Below are 21,723 nucleotides of genomic sequence, written 5' to 3' on the forward strand. Positions count from 1 at the left end.
TCCACAGGGAAGATACCTTATGATAAAGGGTACAGTGGGACAAAAGGTAATAACACTGATCAATGTATACTTCCCAAATGTGAATCAATTAACATTTTTACAGCAGCTATTACCGATGATCCTTGATTTTCGGGAAGGAATACTGATAATGGGCGGAGACTGGAATTATGTGGCAGAACCCCTACTAGACACTTCACGAGGCTCCTCCCACCTGTCTTATGCAAAACTCAATGGTCTGAGAAAAGAACTTTCTCTTCTCGATTTGATTGATCCGTGGAGGATTATGCATGCAGGTGAAAAGGACTTCTCGTATTTCTCCGCATCGCATAACATGTATTCAAGGTTAGATAGATTCATGATCCCTCAGAGTGAACTGGGAAGGGTTAAAGCTACTGCAATTGGAACGCCTATTATGTCGGACCATGCTCCAGTACACATAGTACTGGATTTGGACTCTGTACCATCAAAACCCCCCACATGGAGATTAAATGAATCCCTTTTACAATCCACGGAAATAAGAACAGAAGTAGAACTCGCTTTGACAAATTACTTCAAAGAAAATAATGGAACGCAGATGTCACCGTCTATGACGTGGGAAGCACATAAATGTGTTATTAGGGGGACGTTAATGATGTTAGGATCACGGCGTAAAAAAGAATATGAAAAGAGAATATCGGAATTGTTGACACAGCTAGGAAAACTTAGTTCAATGCATAAAAAATCATTAGCGCAGGTACATTTGCATGATCTTACTAAAACTAGAGAAGAACTAAATACCCTTCTATATCAAAAAACAATCAGAAGTTTAACACTCATGAGGAGGCAAATATATGAATTCTCCAATAAACCGGGGGCCATGTTGGCAAGGGCGCTACGTGGACCTCAAAAAAAAACAACAATTGCTCAGATACAAACAAAAAAGGGTGAGAAAGTTGTAAGGATAGAAGAAATTGTGAAGGAGTTTGGTAATTTTTACCAATCTCTTTACAATATAAACACAGGGAGAGAAGTAGATAAAGGAGACAGAGATCAAGTTATAAGAGCAAGGGAATATGTGGAATCTTCTGGGATGCCCTCACTAAAGAAAGAACAAATAGAGGCAATGGAAGGAGACATTTCAGAGGAAGAATTAGATTATGCTATAAATCAAAATAAACCCCACAAAGCTCCGGGCCCGGACGGTTTAACCTTACCATACTATAAACAGTTCTGGTCCCAGTTAAAACCCCCCTTATTAGCTCACTTCAATAACATTTCTAAAGGAAATCAGGTCCCTAGAGACAGCCTTCGAGCATACATTTCCTTAATACATAAAGAGGGTAAAGATCCCTCCTTATGTGGAAATTACCGCCCTATTGCGTTATTAAATCTGGACACAAAACTTTTTGCTAAGATCATTGCAAATAGAATTATAACATATATCCCACAGCTAGTACAATTCGACCAAGTGGGATTTATCCCCTCAAGAGAAGCAAGGGACAACACAACCAGAGTAATCGATCTCATATCTTACGCCCAGCGCACACATAGGCCCCTAATGCTCCTATCGGTGGATGCCGAGAAGGCCTTTGACAGGGTGGCCTGGGATTTTATCGAGGCCACCCTGTCACATATTGGGCTGGGAGAGGGAATGAGAACAAATATCATGGCATTGTATTCTGGACCTACAGCTGCAGTGAATGTAAACGGATGGAGATCAGATTTTTTCGAAATCAAAAACGGAACAAGGCAAGGCTGCCCGCTGTCGCCGTTAATCTTCATCCTGACGCTAGAGCCTCTTTTGTGCTTAATCCGCAAAAACACAGAGATCAAGGGGTTACACATGGGGGGAGGGTACCATAAATTAGCGGCCTATGCGGATGACCTAATTTTCTTTACAACAAACCCAGTACAGGAGCTGCCTTTAATTTTAGAAACAATGCAGAAATATGGGAAATTTTCACAATTTAAAGTAAACCTAGCAAAATCAGTGGCAATGAATATTACAATTCCAACGGAGATTTGGAGGGAACTGCAGCCCTCTCTTTCCCTTCAATGGACAACAAAGTCATTTATATATCTAGGAGTGCATATCACACCCCGAACAGAAGATCTATTTGAGGCTAACTTTCCCCCTTTCTTGAGAACACTTAAAAAAGATATTTTGAAGTGGCAGACCCTGGCTTTGACGTGGTTTGGTAGAAGCAGCTCTTGGAAGATGAATATACTCCCAAGAGTGCTCTATTTATTACAAGCTCTGCCAATAGAAATTCCAGAATATTTTTTTATGCAAATGAATACCTTGATGAGAACTTTTGTCTGGGCTAATAAAACTCCAAGAATAGGAATAAACATTCTTACCCGGCCTAAAATTCAAGGGGGGATAGGTCTGCCGGATTTGAAACGCTATCACAGGGCAATACATCTTACAAGGGTGCTTGACTGGCATTGCAATGAGAAAGCTAAACAATGGGTAAGCTTGGAAAATGCGTTGACAGAAAGCCCAGTTCCCTGGGGCCCTTGGGTACCGATATCTTCTGGCGACCCTATCTTCTCGCACCCGACGATAGGGACTACAATGAAGGTATGCAGAAGTATACAAAAAAAAGTACAGATTGCACCTCCAATATCCCCTATGTTACCATTAGTAGGAAATAGAGAGTTCCTGCCGGGTCATAATAAGGGCATGATCAGAATCCTATCACAGAGAGGGAAAACACGACTGGTAGATATATGGACGCAAGAGAATCCCCCTACGGTGAGAGAGATTATGACCGGGTCAGAGGAAACGATGGATATATTTTCTGCGTTCCAAATTAGACATTATTTGGTGAAATTACAGAAACAGGGATATTCCCCTCGGCCCCTGACATCTTTCGAAACTCTATGTAAAGGAGGTAATACAATTCCACATGCTCTATCGTTCTTTTACTCCCTTCTGACCAAGGAACAGGACGAACAAGCATTACCCTTTATGGTCAAATGGGAAAGAGAACTAGGAACTAATTTTAACCCGCAACAAATAAAAAAAATATTAGCACTCGCACATAAGGCCTCTATAGCTAATAGATACCAGGAGATTAGTTATAAAATTATGACGAGATGGTACAGAGTCCCAGTAGTATTGCATAAGATGGACAAAAAAAAAAACCCTGACAATTGTTGGAGATGCGGAGAAACGGGGGGATCAATGCTTCATATCTTCTGGTCTTGTCCCCGGATCAGAGGCTATTGGTCAGAGATAGCGAGAGTGATTAAGGATCTCACTACAATCGAGGTGGGAGAAGATCCGGCTTTATGCCTATTGCACTTGACAAAGTTATCAACCAGGAAATATAGAAATTCCCTGTTGATCCATTTGCTTAATGCGGCCAAGGCGTGCATCCCTGGGGTATGGAGACAAATTACACCTCCATTATTACAAACTTGGTTCGCTAAGGTAAACGAAATATACCGGATGGAGACATTAATAGCAGCACGTAACAGTAGGGAGGAAAAAGCCCGCATCTGCTGGCAGCCCTGGACCATTTATACAGCCTCGGAAGAGTACCTGAGACTGCGAGAAGAGGAGATGGGAAACGGAGGGTAGGGGGGAATGTCGTTTTTCTTCTTTTTTTTTTTTTTTTTTTTTTTTTTTTTTTTTTTTTTTTTTTTCTCTCTTTTTGCAGGATGGGATATATCAAGTGTATCAATTATTTTAATTAGGAGAATAGTTATGGAGGATAGGAGATTCAAAGTGTCTGGGGGAATATGAAGGTGGAGTTTTTTTTTTTTTTTTTTTTTTTTTTTTTTCCTAAACACTTGGGGTAACTGAATAGTAATATACTGAAGGGGAAGAGATAGTATATTTGATTTATGGTTTTAATATGTAATCACGTTTATGTTCTGTTAGATTTGTATTTTCCACTGGGTGGAATGTGGTAAGGATGAAGTGTATCACTAATAATTGATGTGCAGGGAGGGGGGGTGGAACAAATGGGTAGGTGCTTGTTTGACCTACCCCCCCCCCCCCCCCCCCTTTTTTTTTTTTTTTTTTTTTTTTTGCTCACTTTTTGAGCACTAGGGGTAATTAAATAACAAACATATGGAAGAGAAAGAGAGAGCACATTTTGACTTATGGTTTAACATGTAACCACATCTATGTTTTGTTAAGACTTGTAATCTTCACCGGGTGGATTGCGTTTTGAAAGTAGGGTATCACTACTCACTGAAGTGAAGGGGAGAAAGAACAAAGGGGTAGGATTTTGTTCAATCCTACCCCTTTTTTTTTTTTTTTTTTTTTTTTCTTCTCTCTCCCCCTCTCTCTCTCCCCCACTTCTGTAGAAACTTGGGAGAATCTCCTTTAGGGATTTATATGTTGATCAGAATGGACATTTATGCAGTAAGCTTTCTGAATATTATGAACATCAGATATTGTTTGTATGTGAACGTGTTGTGTGGAAAAATAATAAAATATTGGAATTAAAAAAAAAAAAAAAATGAGCAAAAAGAATTCTGGTGGGCCACACATCAAGTAAAATCACTTTTATTTCAGCAAGTCCATAAACACATATCCAAAAACACAAGTAGAGGGGAACGACATCACCAGCTAACGCGTTTCACGCTCCCTTAGCGCATAGTCTTAGCTCAACAGTGAGTGTGGAACGCGTTAGCTGATGATGCTCTTCCCCTCTATTTGTGTTTTTGGATTTGGTTTTTGGACTTGCTGAAATAAAAGTGATTTTACTGGACGTGCAACCAACCAGAATTCTTTTTGCTTACATGTCTTTGTGGAGTTGGCTTTTTGCATAGAAGCACAGTCATGCTAAAATGAAAAAGAAACTTTCCCAATCTGTTACCACAACGTTGGAAGAGTACGGTTGTGTAAAGAAATCTTTGTGTGGTGTAGCATTACCAGTACATTTCACTGGAAACACCTGAATTCAGTCGTTTGTAGGAGTGTTCACATACTTTTTGCCATATATGGTGGCAAGAAAAAGTATGTGAAGTCCTTGGAATTAACTGGTTTTCTGCAGTCATTTGCCATAAAATGTGATCTGATTCTCACCCAATTCAGCAATAAGGAAACACAGTGTGGTTGATTTACTAAAACCGGGGAGTGCAAATTCTGGTGTAGCTCTGCATAGAAACCAATCGGCTTCCAGGTTTTTTGGTCAAAGCTTAAAGTGATTGTAAAGTCTCATTTTTTTTTTTTCTTCTATGAAAATAACAAACATGTTATACTTACCTCCTTTGTGCAGTTGGTTTTGCACAAGGCAGCCCCAATCTTCCTCTTCTCAGGTCCCTAGAGCTCCTGGCTCCTCCCTCCTGTTGAGTGCCCCCACAGCAAGCAGCTTGCTATGGGGCACCCGAGCCAAGCCGCAGCTCCGTGTATCGATTCAAAAACTGAGCCGTGGTTCAGCCCCATCCCCTCTCTCTCCTGATTGGCTAACTGAGTTTGATTGACAGCAGCGGGAACCATTGAAGCCACTGGTGTGTCTCAGCCAATCAGGAGGGAGAGTCCCAGATGGCTGAGGCATTCATGGACATCGCTGGATTGAAAAGGGGCTCAGGTAGTATTAGGAGAAGCTGGAGGGGCTGCTGCACACAGAAGGCTTTTTATGTTAATGCATAGGTTACATTAAGACAGGGCTCGACAAACCCCGGGCGCCAGGTCGCATTGGCGACTAGAATTAGCGACCTGACGCCTGGGGTGCACTGCAGGAGGTGTCCTGTCCCTTTTACGAACTCCCCGAGTGCATGGACTACCGCACCATCCGATAATTGAGTCCGCGGCTTTTCGACCTTCTTCAGTGAGAGAACGGGGAACTGGTGCCCTCTTGTGGTGGCCGGGAGTTTGACAAGCAGTCGCTAATGGCTCTGTTTCCCCTGCCTGTCCTCAATGCCTGTCCATCTCCTTCCCAAGAGGAGATGAGATGGAAGTTTTTGCAGGCTTCATCTCCCTCTCCACTCACCTTTGCTTAAAGGTAAGTGGACAGGGAGTGTGGTTATTATTATTTATTTATTTTTTAAATTATTAAAAAAAATATAATAATTATTTTTCTTTTTTTTTATTAAAAAAAAAAATATATATATATATATATTTTTTTTCCTCATCGCCATGCCACAGCCACACAGCCGAAGGCCCCTTTCACACGGGCTGTCTGATCAGGTCCGCCTGTCAGTTTTTCAGGCAGACCTGATCGGACCCTTCAGTCTCCTCTATGGAGCGGTAATCTGCCGCCATCTGATCCTGTCCGCCATAAACAGACGGATGGTGGTTCTATTTTCTATCCATCCCGTGGATCGGATCAGATGGCATCGGATGGAAACAGACAGACAGTCTGTTTCCATCCAATTGCCCTATAGAGGAGAGTGGGGTTCTAGTCGTCTTTATGTGTAAATTTAATATTTTATTTTTTTGGAAATAAAGCTTGGTTGTTTGTTAAAAAAAAAAAAAAAAACTGGCTCCTAACTTTTTTAGCTGGCTCCTAGATTTCAGGCAAATTTGTCAAGCCCTACATTAAGATATAAAAACTTCTGACTTTACAACTACTTTGATTGAACAAGCTGAAGTTAGAAGCTGATTGGCTACCATGCACAGCTGCAACAACTTTGATTGAACAAGCTGAAGTTTTTGCTCTCTCCACTTTTAGTAAGTCAACCCCAATGTGCTTACTCACAAACAATTCTAATTTCTTGTGTCTTTATTTAACACACCCATTAAAGTGATTGTAAAGTGATTGTAAACATGCTTACCTGCTCTATGCAACAGTTTTGCACAGAGCAGCCCTGATTATCCTCCTCCCAGGTCCCCCGCCGGTACTCCTGGCTCCTCCTATACCCTCCCGCTGAGTGCCCCCATAGCAAGGGCTCGGCCCTGCCCCCTGCTCCCTTTTTACTGGCTGTGATTGACAGCAGCTGGAGCCAATGGTTCCTGCTGCTGTGTCTAAGCCAATGAGGAGGGAGAGAGCCAAGAGTGCCACATCGCTATATTAAGATCAGGCTCTGGTAAGTAAAAGGGAAGCTGGGGGGGGGGGGGCTGCATACTTAAGGTTTTTTACCTTAATGCACAGAAAGCATAACAGTAAAAAAACCTTCTGCCTTTAGAACCATTTTGAACATTCACAGTGCTAGAGGAAAAAGTAAGTAAACCCATAGACTAATTACTTTAATGAAATCTAATTGGAGTCATTAGTTTGCACACCTGGAGGCCAATTGGGGGTGTGGTTTTAAAGCTACTTTGATTGATAAAAGACACTCAAAACATTTTAAGATCAAGAGTAGTTGATCTGCATACGCTTGGAAAGGGATACAAAGCAATCCTTAATGCCCCGTAAACACGTGCAGATTATCTGCAGACTTTTGTCTGCAGACTTACCTTTTCTATGTAGTGCAAGGGCCTGCCGGATTGCATACAAATTGAAAGTGTTTAGGTTTGACCTCATATTATATGGTTTTGGTAAGTCTGCAGACAAAAGTCTGCAGATAATCTGCACGTGTGTATGGGGCATAAGTGTTTAGGCATCCATCAATCTACACTTAGATAAACTGTCTATAAAGCCCAGTACATATGGGCTGAATGTCGGGCGGCATTGGCCGGTTCAACAGAAAATTCAGCCCGTGTGTACTGCAGCCGGTCAGACAGAAGCTTACCCTTTAGGCGGCTCTCATGGAAGGGGAATGAGCGAAAAACATCTGCCCATCGGCTCCCAATCAGCAATCTCAGACAATGGCTGAGAGCGCTGACCGGAGTTTTCTGGTGGTGGGGCCATCCCCCTTTCAGAACACAGAAGAACAGCAGGGGGAGATTGCTGTACTAACATCAGATAGTTAGTACAGCAGCTCCTCCCTAGCTGTCAGGTTGTTTTTGTTCAGCCCTGCTGGGTTGAACAAAAAAGAAAACTACTAGTGTGTACTAGACTTAAGGCTCTGTTCCCGCTAGTGCGACCTGTCATACAACTTTGGACACATAAAGTAACATTACAAGTTGCAGCCCATTGATTTCAGGGGTTACCGTTCCAATCTAAGCAACTTAAAGTCGCAGCTACTTGGAAAAGGTTCCTGCACTACTTTGATGCAACTTTCTTGTGACTTGAGTGCCAGAGAGTGTAAAGTCGCATGCACGTTGCATCAAAGTCATACTCAAAATCACGTTGGAACTAGTGGGAACGTAGCATATATGGAGATAGTTTAGTGCCATGGCTACTCTTACTAGAAATTGGCACCCAAGGTACAAGGTACAACATGAGTAACAGCTAAAGGCTTGAAGACATCACTGGAACTGGCAGACACCCCTGTTCATGGGTCTAGCACAGTATTTCTCAATCAGGGTTCCTCCAGAGGTTGCTAAGATTCCTTGAGCAATGGGCAGTTTCTGCCTCTCAGATAAGTTCCTCCTGACACCATTTATCTTTTTAGCTATCTGGAAGAAGGTAATTCTTCCCAATGTCCACAAGTGTAAGGAGTAGGGCTGCACGATATTGGGAAAAAAAGTACTTTGCTTTTTTTTTTTTACAACGATATATATCGCGATATTGAACTGGGTGGAATGCAGAAGACACTGAAAGTGTGGATTAGGCAGAGTCGGGACTCACAGTGGTGGTAGAACGTAGAAGAACACAGCCCGACATGACATCCGTCCCACACGTTCAGTCTGCCGCCCTGCAGCTAGTTCTCTTGAACGAGCGGTGAGTGCGGCACAGCGAACCAATCACGTCACGAGTAGCGGCACAGCGAACCAATCAAGTGTGCAGGCACGCGTGATTGGTTAGCTGTGCAGCTGCTCACCGCTCAGTCAGGAGAACTAGCTGCAGGCAGGCAGACTGAACGTGTGGGACGGATGTCGGGCTGTGTTCTGCTACCTTCTACAACCACTGCGAGTCCCGCGACTTCTCCCTGCCTATGCCTACTATCGTATGTTCGGCGATGTGACTATCGCCTACGCCCGCAGCACGATAGTCGATATCACATCGACTATCGTTCAGCCCTAGTAAGGAGCATTCAGTCAGGAGAGCTAGCTGCAGGCAGGCAGACTGAACGTGTGTGGGACGGATGTCGGGCTGTGTTCTGCTACCTTCTACAACCACTGTGAGTCCTCCCGACTTCTCCCTGCCTATGCCTACTATAGTATGTTCGGCGATGTGACTACCGCCCACGCCCGCAGCACGATAGTCGATATCACATCGACTATCGTTCAGCCCTAGTAAGGAGCATTCATCCCACTGACCATCACACTAATGTTTCATGAGTTGTAAATATAGTCATTTTTAGCAGGGGTTCCCTGAGACCTGAAAATTACTCCAAGGGTTCCTCTGTGTTTGAAAGGTTGAGAAAGGCTGGTCTAGCATATGTAAGTCTTTGAACAGGCAGGGTGTCCACGGAAGAACACAACGGAGGAAGCTGCTGCTCTCCAAAACAACAGTGCTACTCACCTGAAGTGTGCCAAAGAGCACCTTGGCTCCTTGACTACTGGGAAAACGTTTTATGGACTGATGAAACAAAAGATGAATTGTTTGGGAGGAATACTCAGCACTATGTATGGTGCAAAATGGAAACGGTTTACCAAAACCAAAGCATCCCACTGGTGAAGTATGGGGGAAGTAACATGATTTTGGCTTGTTTCACTGGTAGAGGATACAATACTGAAGGTGGAGTGGCTGCTCACCCAATACGAATAACTGGAAACAAATGATACCGAGGTATCGACCCCCAGCGGGTTTTTAGGCAGCAAAGATAGTAGTCAAAAGTGCAAATTTTCTATAAAAAATATATACTTTATTAACATATCAAAATTAAACAAGAAAAAATATATGGTAAAATCCCCATGTGGGGAAGATGTAAGTTATGAGCTCCGGTTACAAATGGTAACAGCATAAATCTCATACAGTGCCATAACATAATCGTACATTGCATCGACCCCAAATATTGAAGAGTGGGGGAGCAAAAGCCCCGACGCGTTTCAACCTCTTAAAGGTCTTTCTCAGGGGGACTGTAGTGTCTAAAGAAAACACACATTATGATTACAATATGTCTACAAAGCAGATCAATGATGTTCATGCAATTAGGCATTGAACTTTACCATGAAGATGAGATCAACTGGAGACCAAGGAGCAGATGGAAAATTCATAGTATCCTCTTGAGATCAAAGGGCACAGCCACATCCAGGCCCTGGGCTTGTTTCACTGCCTCAGGGCCTGGATTACTTGCCATCATCGAGGTGAAAATAAATTCTCAAGTTTAGCAAAATATTCTACAGGATAATGTCAGGGTGGCTGTCCATGAGCTGAAGCTTAGTAGAAGTTGGGTGATGCAGCAGGACAATGACCGTAAACATCAAAGTAAATCCACTGCAGAGCGGCTTTAGAAAAAGAAAATGCACCTTTTGGAGTGGACCAGTCAGAGGCCAGACCTTAACCCCATAGATATGCTGTAGAATGACCTCAATAGAGATGCTGTAGAATGACCTCAATAGAGATGCTGTAGAATGACCTCAATAGAACCGTTCACACCAAACATCCTACAAATCTGTCTGAGCTGAAGCAATTTTGTAGAGAGGAATGGTCCAAACTTTCTCCTGAACATTGGGCAGGTCTGATCCAGAGCTACTGAAAGCACTTGATTGAAGTCACTGCTGCCAAAGGAGGTTCGACCAGCTATTAACTCCAGTGGATAACTTACTTTTTCCTCCAGCTCTGTGAATGTTTAATGGGACATCAGAAATTAGAATATATTGTGTGTTATCATTTTAAAGGGTAACTTCACTTTTGTGGGGAAAAAATTGCAAAAATAAAGAATATAGCATACACAAGTCATATTGTAATTCAATGTATTAAATCTGCAACCGTTGTAATTTTCTGTAAATGCAATATGGCTACCTTGAGGTGTTCTGTACACAGATGGTATACAGAACGCCTCCAAGATATGTAATTTCCTGCTTGTATGATTGGCTTACTGATTTTCCTAGAAGTCTGCAAAAAGATACAAGTCAGATTTTGGGCATCCCCTGCGATAAAAATGTCATTTTTGGTGAACTACTCACAAAAATAAATCTTGTCTTAGGGATGCAGACCCTGCTACTTTCCTCATTCGAACCCTGCAGGTGCAGCAGATGATTGATAATTATTAATCATTCCTATTAGATTCACTTTCCACATGGACACAGAGTAACACACAGGGATTTCTTCATAATAACAAAAGGTAGGAATCTGCGGCAAAGTTTGGTATAATCCCTGCAATGTACTTGGATCTGAACCAAAGTGGAATTACTCTTTAGGCATATTGTGTTTGTCTATCATTGTGACGTAGACATGGATCAGATCAAATTTTTTGGCAAATTTCAGCAGAAAGCCAGTTAGTTTCAAGGGGTTCACATACTTTGGTCTTGCCACTTTAGTATGTTCTGTTATAGTCAATTGTGTGGTCACTGAATACCAACCACCAGTAGTAATTGCAGTCTATTCTGCTTTTTCAGGACATGATGCACCAGCTTCTCCAGGGACTGGACTTTCTCCATTCACACAGAGTGGTTCACCGGGACCTCAAACCTCAGAACATTTTGGTCACCAGCAATGGACAGATAAAGTTAGCGGACTTTGGCCTTGCACGGATCTACAGTTTTCAAATGGCACTTACATCTGTGGTAAGTCATCTTTTATGTTAAACATTTCTTGAAGTCATTGCATAATCCTGATAAGTGGTGCCTAATTGCAAGATGGTATTTTTTCCCAGTGGATGAAATGGTGGATTAGTGAAGTAATCACGACATCAATTGGTGGAATAGTCATGATAGGGCTAAGGCGTAAACCTGAATTTTAATTGTGAAAGATTTATGTTATTGCTTTATTTAGTTTTATTTCCTTTTGACTAATTTCACTAATATATAGCCGTTATCAAAGGGGTCAAAGGTCACCTGACGCTTGACAGTTACTGCCTGACCAAGATGGGATACGCAAAATAAAGTATGGAGACATGGATTGGTGGTCGAGTTTGCTCTGAATATTCAAAATTAATTTAATAGTGTTTTTTGTTTGTGGCGTTCAGATGTAGCGTAGTTCCACTATAAAAATGGTAACACTGAAACTTGTTAAAAATATGAAGCAATTTGTTCCCGGGATTATTTCACTTTTTCTCTTACCCGTTTATGAACATGGCAAACCCCATTGCATTTTGCCTATTTATAAACCATAAAAACAAAAATATTTCTGCCCTGGGGAAGATGTTAACACATAAAAGCAGCCTACGCCAAAATATGTGATACCAAATTAGTGCATGAATAAATTAAATAGTGTGGCGCTAAATTAATACAACATGATAGAAACTCTAATATAAATTAATAATAAAAATTTCAAATCATACAGTGCAAAAATGTGAAATAAATGCAAATTTATATTTCATAAATAATACACCAACATAATAAAATGAGTGTGTTGAAAAAACAATATTTAAATATTATAAACAAATAATAAGTCCCGATTCATAAATTAAAAAAATCAAAAAATAGGTAATTCGTGCACACTGTTAAAAAAAAAATTAAGGTGTATAATCCCATATCCAAGTGCAAGTGAATGCCACTCTTATCCAATAAATATAAGCAATCCAAGAAACAGATACATCCAATGTTGATCACCACAGTGATATCACCTGTGATATAAGATAAGTTTGGCTCCTTACCACATAGTGTGGACCATAATAAATGGTCAACAGCACATTTAAAATAACCAGGATATCTTCCTGTCACCTCTCATCAGAGTTGTATAAAGTACTCGAAACCCATACTTGAGTAAAAGTACAAGTGCTCGATCAAAAAGTGACTTGAGTAGAAGTACTAAAGTATTCAACATTTTTTGTACTTAAGTATTGCAAGTAGTTTTTTTTTTAAATTTGCTACTCAAGTACTGAAAGTAAAAGTACCAGTAGTTTTGAAAAAAAATTGCTACTCAAGTACTGAAAGTAAAAGTACAAGTACTGTGTTATGTAGTTATTAAAGAAAGAAGTCAAAAGTTTGAACATCATATTGTTTTTTATTATTTCAAATGCAGCTTTTATTTATACATACAGTAGCATTTATTTTCGTATGCGCTGATAATACACATGTTTTGAGCTTCATGAAACCTGCCATCTACTGTTCTGGCAGTGGTAATTTTTATAATTGTAACGAGTAACTATGCAGCACAAAAAAACAATATCGGAGTAGAAGTATTGAAATCATTGAAAAGTAGTGAAGTAAAAGTGGAAGTAGGAGAAAAAAATTCTACTCTAGGAAAGTACTGATACCGCCTTTCGGTACTTAAGTACAGTAGTGAAGTAGTTCTACTTAGTTACTATACATCTCTGCTTCTCATCCCCTTGCTGCAGACTCACCCAGCAATGTCATGCAAGGAAAGAAAAGTACATCTCATAGCGCAATTTGTTTAAAAAAATTCTGTATCATTATTATTAGAAGTGCACTTACATATTTTCCATAGTAAAATCTCATTAAAAGATGCCCAGAGCAGTTTCCTGAGCAGGCAAATTTCCAAACACTGGTCAGATAGCGTAAAGGCGTCACGCGTAGGCCATACCCTAGGGGACGATACACGATGTATTTTCTATCATCTTGTATTAGTTTAGCTCCACACGATTTTATTTATTTATAAACCAATGAAGGTAACTTTTCACTTGTCTTTGCCTTGAACCATTATTCCACCTTGCTTCATTAGGTGTAATCAGTTAATAATGGAAAAAATGTTTTTGGTTTTTCGAGGTGTCCAAAGATCTGGGTTTGTAAAGGCCTCCAGTGCACACAAAGTGGATTTCTATCCTTTTTTTGTCTGTTGAGAAACATATATTTAATTTATTTTCTGTGTTCAAGGTATAGAGTTAAAATAGGTGCTCATGCATTGATTAGCTTAGTAATGCCAGGCCTCTCTGCCCCGTGTCTTCTATGTCCACCTCGTCCTGTCTAAATTGCGAGCCCGTTCTTCACTTTGGCAATCCCTGGGTTACATCATATACTGTTTTTGTATTGCTTTTTTGGAGTAGCATGTATTAATATACATTTACGCAGTATGTAGAAGATGGATATCTTTTATATTGGAATATATTTTTATGATTTTAAAAAATGAAATTTGCCATTTTAATAGTAAAAACATTAAATTCAATATAAATTGTGAGTGTGGATTATGGCGATACATATAATTCTAAATCCAACAAGGTTGGACCACACAGCGTTTTCTAGACACATTGGTGGGTATTAATAAAACAAGTTCTATCTCAACTGGTACCATTGCCCATGACAACCAATCAGCTTCTCTCTTTCATTTTTTCCACACAGCTTAGAAAATGAAAATTTTAAAGCTATATTGGCTGTGCTGCAATTGAGACAAACTTTATCTCGGACACTTTTTATTATTTCCCACCATTACGTCTATATAATACAGGGATCATGGACGAGCTATTAAAGAGCAATATTTAAAGGTATAACTCCTCTTGATAGAAAATGAACATTACAAAATATGTAAATATGTTATGTTAGTACTGGTAAAGAGCCAAATAATAATACAAAATAAGATTGGTTGAATTTACCGTTGTGTAAAAGGATCACAATCAGATCCACTTGTGTCTTCGAGGAGTGTTACTAAACCCACAACAATAGTAAAATCAGTGTGTATATGCAGTAAAGAATGCTTGTTATACTCACTGTGGTGGAACCTAAGGGGGTAATCTTCTGCATTGGAATCCAAATGGAATCCAGCGCATAATAAACAGGTCCCCATTGTTCTCCCATCACTACAGTTGAAAACAATTGTTGATTTGACCCTGCAAACCATTAGAAAATCAAACAAAGGTTTCATAAACTAAAATATTTAAACAAGATTCTACTGACATATGGCCAACTTAGGGAAGTTGTCAAGTATATTCCATAATCAGGATCCAGAGTATCCTTAAAGCGGAGTTCCACCCTGGGAATACTTTTTTTAATAAAAATACCCCCGGGACAGTCAGGGCTAGTGCATTCCAGAATGGCTAGCCTCTGATCTGTCCTGGGTTGCACTTACCTTTTAGAAGAAATACTTACCTTGAAAACGTATTGTCCAGCGCTGCCATCTCAGGTGTGGGCAGCTTGAAGACAGCGCGATCCTCTTCTGCGTCCTCTTCCGTCTTCTTTGGCCCCACGATGCACTGCGCCGGCCCCGCCATCACTTCCGGTGCCGCAGCGTCATCCCTGCACAGCTTCTGGGCATGCCCAGAAGCTGTTTAGCAAGGTATGACGGCGCCTGAACCAGAACTGACGTCGGGGCCGGTGCAGGCACATTGATTCCTTGGAGCGATGACGTTCAGCTCCCAGGAATCATTGCAAAGCCAGGAAGTGACGAATCGCCGTGGCCGCCAAGGGGAGGAAGAGGAAGTAAGGTGAGTATATTTTCTTCTAAACCAGGTAAGTAAAAAAAACAATTGCGATTATCCATTTGTTTTTCAGGTGACCCTGGGCATGAAGATGGAGGTAAGTTTAATTTTAGGGTGGAACTCTGCTTTAAGTCCAAGTATCTCCCAAGAAGGCAGACAGATAACAACAGCCTAGATCAGGGTTTCTTGAGAAATAGGCAATTTTTGCCTCTCAGGTAAGCTACCAATGACACCATTGTTCCTTTTAGCTATCTGTAAGGGGGTAATTCTTCCCAATGATGACAAGAGTAAGGAGCATTCTTCCCAATGATGACAAGAGTAAGGAGCATTCTTCCAACTGACTGTAACACTAATGTATCAGGAGTTGTAGAATTTTAATTTTTAGCAGGGGTTCCCCGAGACCAGAAATGTATTTCAAGGGTTCCTCTGTGTTGAAAAGGTTGAGAAAGGCTGGTCTAGAAGGTGGGCTGTTTAGTAACAACACTGAAGAAAAGGAATAAATAAAAGTCAATAGAGGGAAAAGAAAGAAAAACAATTCTCACTGGCAAGGAGATGTCTGTTTTAAAAAATGTCACCTCTTATCAGAAGCACTGACTAATTAGGAAACATTGAGGTCAGCCATCTTTGTCAGTATGTTCAGATTATGTTTCAGTAAACGTTAGTCATATAACGCTTCCCTGGTAACGTCTACCAGTATTGCACACATAACGCACCTCTCAGGTCCAGAAATGAGCACAGCAGACCTCATTTATGGTTCTATCTAGAAAGGAACAGTCAGCTCATGATTCCCATAGCGGTCAGTTGGGTTCTTCAAGTGCAAAATTAGTGAGTGAGAAACAAAATGCAAGTCACACAGGTTTTCAGTTCTTGGTTTTCTTCTAAAAACAAGTTTGTTTGTTTTTTTGTTGTTTTTTTTTTAATCATTTTAATATTACTAATATTGCAAAATCAGATGAGAAAACAATACAACCAAGCAAGCAATAAATTGCACCTCACTTAAATATGTAGCTTGCAGAATATAATTTTGTTTTAATATTGGCATATTTCAAGCATACATATATTGTATATTCTTGTATACATTGTCTTCTGTTCAAGACGCAAACTTTTTCCTTCTTCCCTCTCCCTTCTCTTCCCAAAAGAGAGTAGACGGAAAGAGGGAAGGGATAGCAAGAAAGGGAGAACACAAAAAAAGGGGAAGAAGTAAAGAGATTAAAAAGAAGGGGGGAAGGGGGAGTGTAGGCCTGTGACTAGCAAATAAAAAAAAATAATAAAAATAAATAGTAAGCCATGTTTAATTAACAACCAATATTTAAAGTAAAATAAAAGAGTATTCCACCAAATGTAAAAACACATTGTCTCCTTCTCTAACTCTAAGGGTCTGAAAATATATCATAATACAGTGCAGGGGTCTTGAATTCAAACCAACTTGCCCATGTCTTTGAATATTTATCAATTAAACTCTTGTTCATGTATGGTAATTCTTCCATTAAACGCAGGTTGTCAACCCTTCGTAACCATTGAGAAAGAGTGGGTATAGAGCACTGCCCCCAAAAGGGTTGGGATCAAAGATTTAGCAGCATTTAATAAATATGGGGTCACAGACTTCCTATATTGGTTTATTGATTCTGTCATAAAGTGAAACAAAAAAGCTCATGGTTCAAGTCTAATGCCTTTTATAAAAGTAGAACTTCAATAAAAACAAACCAGTTAAAGAATATGGTCCTATAGTCTTCTACATAACTGCTTGTGAATACCAAAATTATTGGTTAACTTTCTTATGCTATAGTTATTCCTCTCTCATTTAATAAACTAGACTAATAATAAAATCCACCAACCCCCTTCCTATTCCTACGGCCAAGCCCAACAACATGGAAACCCAAAGGGCTATAGTAGCCACTAACCCTCTTACTGACCTATGCTTGTCAACATGAGACTTCTTTTCGAGTCCACCATTCCTGCTGTCAGGTCCATCACTTCTGCTTTCAGGTCCACCATTCCTGCTGTCAGGTCCATCACTCCCGCTGTCAGGTCCACCACTCCTGCTGTCAGGTCCACCATTCCTGCTGTCAGGTCCACCACTCCTGCTGTCAGGTCCACCACTCCTGCTGTCAGGTCCACCATTCCTGCTGTCAGGTCCATCACTCCTACTGTCAGGTCCACCACTCCTGCTGTCAGGTCCACCACTCCTGCTGTCAGGTCCACCACTCCTGCTGTCAGGTCAATCACTCCTGGTATCAGGTCCACCATTCCTGCTCTCGGGTCCACCACTCCTGCTGTCAGGTCTACCACTCTTGCTGTCAGGTCAATCACTCCTGCTGTCAGGTCCAGCACTCCTGCTGTCGGGTCAATCACTCCTGCTGTCAGGTCCATATTTCCTGCTGTCAAGTCCACCACTCCTGCTGTCAGGTCCACCATTCCTGCTGTCAGGTTCACCACTCCTGCTGTCAGGTCAATCACTCCTGCTGTCAGGTCCACCATTCCTGCTGTCAGGTCCACCACTCCTGCTGTCAGGTCCACCATTCCTGCTGTCAGGTCCACCACTCCTGCTGTCAGGTCAATCACTCCTGGTGTCAGGTCCACCATTCCTGCTCTCGGGTCCACCACTCCTGCTGTCAGGTCCACCACTCTTGCTGTCAGGTCAATCACTCCTGCTGTCAGGTCCAGCACTCCTGCTGTCGGGTCAATCATTCCTGCTGTCAGGTCCATCACTCCTGCTGTCAGGTCCATCACTCCTGCTGTCAAGTCCACCACTCCTGCTGTCAGGTCCACCATTCCTGCTGTCAGGTCCACCACTCCTGCTGTCAGGTCAATCACTCCTGGTGTCAGGTCCACCATTCCTGCTCTCGGGTCCACCACTCCTGCTGTCAGGTCCACCACTCTTGCTGTCAGGTCAATCACTCCTGCTGTCAGGTCCAGCACTCCTGCTGTCACGTCAATCATTCCTGCTGTCAGGTCCATCACTCCTGCTGTCAGGTCCATCACTCCTGCTGTCAAGTCCACCACTCCTGCTGTCAGGTCCACCATTCCTGCTGTCAGGTCCACCACTCCTGCTGTCGGGTCAATCATTCCTGCTGTCAGGTCCATCACTCCTGCTGTCAGGTCCATCACTCCTGCTGTCAAGTCCACCACTCCTGCTGTCAGGTCCACCATTCCTGCTGTCAGGTCCACCACTCCTGCTGTCAGGTCAATCACTCCTGCTGTCAGGTCCACCATTCCTGCTTTTGGGTCCACCACTCCTGCTGTCGGGTCCACCACTCTTGCTGTCAGGTCAATCACTCCTGCTGTCAGGTCCACCACTCCTGCTGTCAGGTCCACCACTCCAGCTGTTCATATTCACTATTTTTAAATATGTTAAAATATACAAGACTTGTAAAGAATGATGCATCCTGGGGAACTGAGATCCATGCCTGTCATAACCTTAAACCATGATGTTACCTTTTTTTTCACCTATTACCTTTTAATTAATGGATGGAATCCGAATGTTTTTAATTGATGGATGGAATCCGACTATTTTTGTAAAATTCAAGTCTTGATAAATCTGTTAAAAAAAATATCCTTGGTTAAATTGTGTTTTGAGAAAAGTGGGGAAAACACTGCGCTATCTATAAGGTAAAAGCTGCAATTGACATATAAAATTGACCATAAATCACATAGAGGAAAAGTGCAGTGCTCAATCAATATACAGTGAAAGAATTGTGCATATAACTGTGAAGATCAACAATACATTAATGTCATAACAGTAAGTCCATAGTTTATAGAATGATGTGAAAAGACAAACCCTATGAATGTCCTATATGACGAAACGCGTAAGATTTGTGCATATAAATGTGAAGATCAACAATACATTAATGTCATAAACGTAAGTCCATAGTTCATAGAATGATGTGAAAAGACAAACCCTATGAATGTCATATATGACGAAACGCGTGAGAGCTACATTTTTCTACCTGTAATCACTCTGTTTTCTACATGCTGGTTACCTATGGATGTCTGTAAGTGTTTTTGACCTTTTAAATAAATCTCATTGAAGCAGTTTTACACTATGTATGTGCACTTTGGCTTATTTCTTATGTAAATTGTGTTTTGGTTTATAAAAAACAAGCTGGATGGTTGACTTTGATCCCTTGTTGCCGCTGTAGACGTGGCCAGTCTAGCCCACTCCAGCCACCAGTTAAAGGATTGGGAGCACACCATGCGGAGGAGACTGTCGAGAGTTGTATTCTTTGTGGATACTGTTATGTCACTGATGAAGTGTTGTAGGGTTATCCGTCTTTCTTGTTGGCGTCTTTTGAAATGAAAAAGCATGTATATAAAGTGGCAAGTAAAAAACAAAAAAGTTACTTCTTGCTGTCTTTAATTCTAAAAAAAAAAAATGTATTTTTTGCTACTCGCGTTCATTTTTTCTGGTCTATCCTTTAAGCTGCACCTAACACTAAACCTTCCCCTTACCCAAATCCTAGGAAATAAAGTAACCATTAAAGTGTATATATAAGTGTATTTTTTAAGTTTTGAATGTACTGTAGAAGGGTTAGACCCTTTTGTCAAGTTTTTATTGCCGTCTGTGTGTCTGCTAAGGAGATTTACCCTTCTATTGTCCTGGTGACCAATACCACTGTAACAGGGAAAATTCTAAATATTAAAGGGCCCACTATGCATTGCTGTAACACTTGAGGTGCACAATTCTGGATAAAATGAGAATCATGATTTTTTGCTCAGAATAACGATCAGGATTCCCTCACGATTCTGAAGAACTTTTTTATTTTAAAGATTTACAACCCCTGATCATTGGGTTATCAAACAAGATAGCCAAAAATAAGACATAATGCTCTTTGGTTCAATCAAATTTAAAGAAATGTAATGAAAAATGATGTACTGTGTAACAACATCCCTTGTGACAGCATGGGCCGTGACAGGTCCTCTTTTTAGAGATATTTGGGGTCTATTTTATACAAAATGTATTTTTTGTACACTTTTGTTACACGCATAAGCACGGTGGGACGGGGGCGATTTACATTTTATTTTTTTAATTTATTTTATACAAAATATATTTTTTTTCAATACACTTTTTTTAAACTCATTTATTTTGCATTAACATTTGCATGTAAGCATGGTGGGAGGGGGGCGCTACCGTGGACGGGGGTGCTTAAGGCCCCGTTCACATAGGGGCGATCCGACTTCGGGAGGCGACCTCCGAGGTCACGGTGCGAGCAGCGCGCCGCGACCTCGGAGCGGCCGCCACGGACTTCATAACATTGAAGTCTATGGCGGTCGCCTCCGGGTCACCCCAAAGAAGCTCCGGACCCTTTTTCTAAGTCGGAGCGACTTGTGTCGCTCCTATTAGAACGTGTCCGCAGCTTCCCTATGGGAGGTGACCTACGGCGACCTGTGAGGCGACCAGGTCGCCTCACAGGTCGCCCCAGTGTGAACCGGGACTAATTTTTTTTTCTTTTTATTTATTTTATACAAAAAAAATTTTTTAATACACTTTTTTTAAATTTATTTATTTTTTTGTACAAACTTTATTGCTATCACAAGGGATGAACAACATCCCATGTGACAGCATGGGCCGTGACAGGTCCTCTTTTTAGAGATATTTGGGGTCTATTTTATACAAATTGTATTTTTAGTACACTTTATTTACATGCGTAAGCACGGTGGGACAGGGGCGCTTTACATTTCTTTTTTTTTTATTTATTTTATACAAAATATATTTTTTTCAATACACTTTTTTAAAATTCATTTATTTTGCGTTCACATTTGCATGGTGGGACGGGGGCGCTTTACTTTTTTTTTTTATTTATTTTATACAAAATATCTTTTTTTTTTCAATACACTTTAAATGTATTTATTTTTTTGTACAAACTTTATTGCTATCACAAGGGATGAACAACATCCCTTGTGACAGCATGGGCCGTGACAGGTCCTCTTTTTAGAGATATTTGGGGTCTATTTTATACAAAATTATTTTTTTTTACATGCGTAAGCACGGTGGGACGGGGGTGCTTAAAATTTTTTTTCTTTATTTATTTTATACAAAAAATTTTTTTTAATACACTTTTTTTAAATGTATTTATTTTTTTTATACAAACTTTATTGCTATCCCAAGGGATGAACAACATCCCTTGTGACAGCATGGGCCGTGACAGGTCCTCTTTTTAGAGATATTTGGGGTCTATTTTATACAAAAATTATTTTTTTTACACGCGTAAGCACAGTGGGACGGGGGCGCTTTACATGTTTTTTTTTTATTTATTTTATACAAAATATTTTTTTAATACACTTTTTATAAATTCATATATTTTGCATTCACATTTGTGAGTAAGCACAGTGGGACGGGAGCGCTTAACATTTTTCTATTTTTTCATTTACTTTATACAA

General features: G+C 40.8%; 1 protein-coding gene across 1 annotated transcript in view; it reads left to right on the top strand.

Annotated features, from left to right (window-relative positions):
- The window catches only part of CDK6 (cyclin dependent kinase 6), a 323,198-nt gene that overhangs the window by 167,888 nt on the left and 133,587 nt on the right, over positions 1-21,723 (top strand). The window contains exon 4 of the mRNA XM_082257809.1: positions 11,432-11,599. Within this exon, the coding sequence (XP_082113935.1) occupies positions 11,432-11,599 (168 nt within the window). The remainder of the gene's footprint in view (positions 1-11,431; positions 11,600-21,723) is intronic.

This window comes from Pelophylax lessonae, assembly GCF_965119305.1.
Source record: "Pelophylax lessonae genome assembly, chromosome: 5".
NCBI lineage: Eukaryota > Metazoa > Chordata > Amphibia > Anura > Ranidae > Pelophylax > Pelophylax lessonae.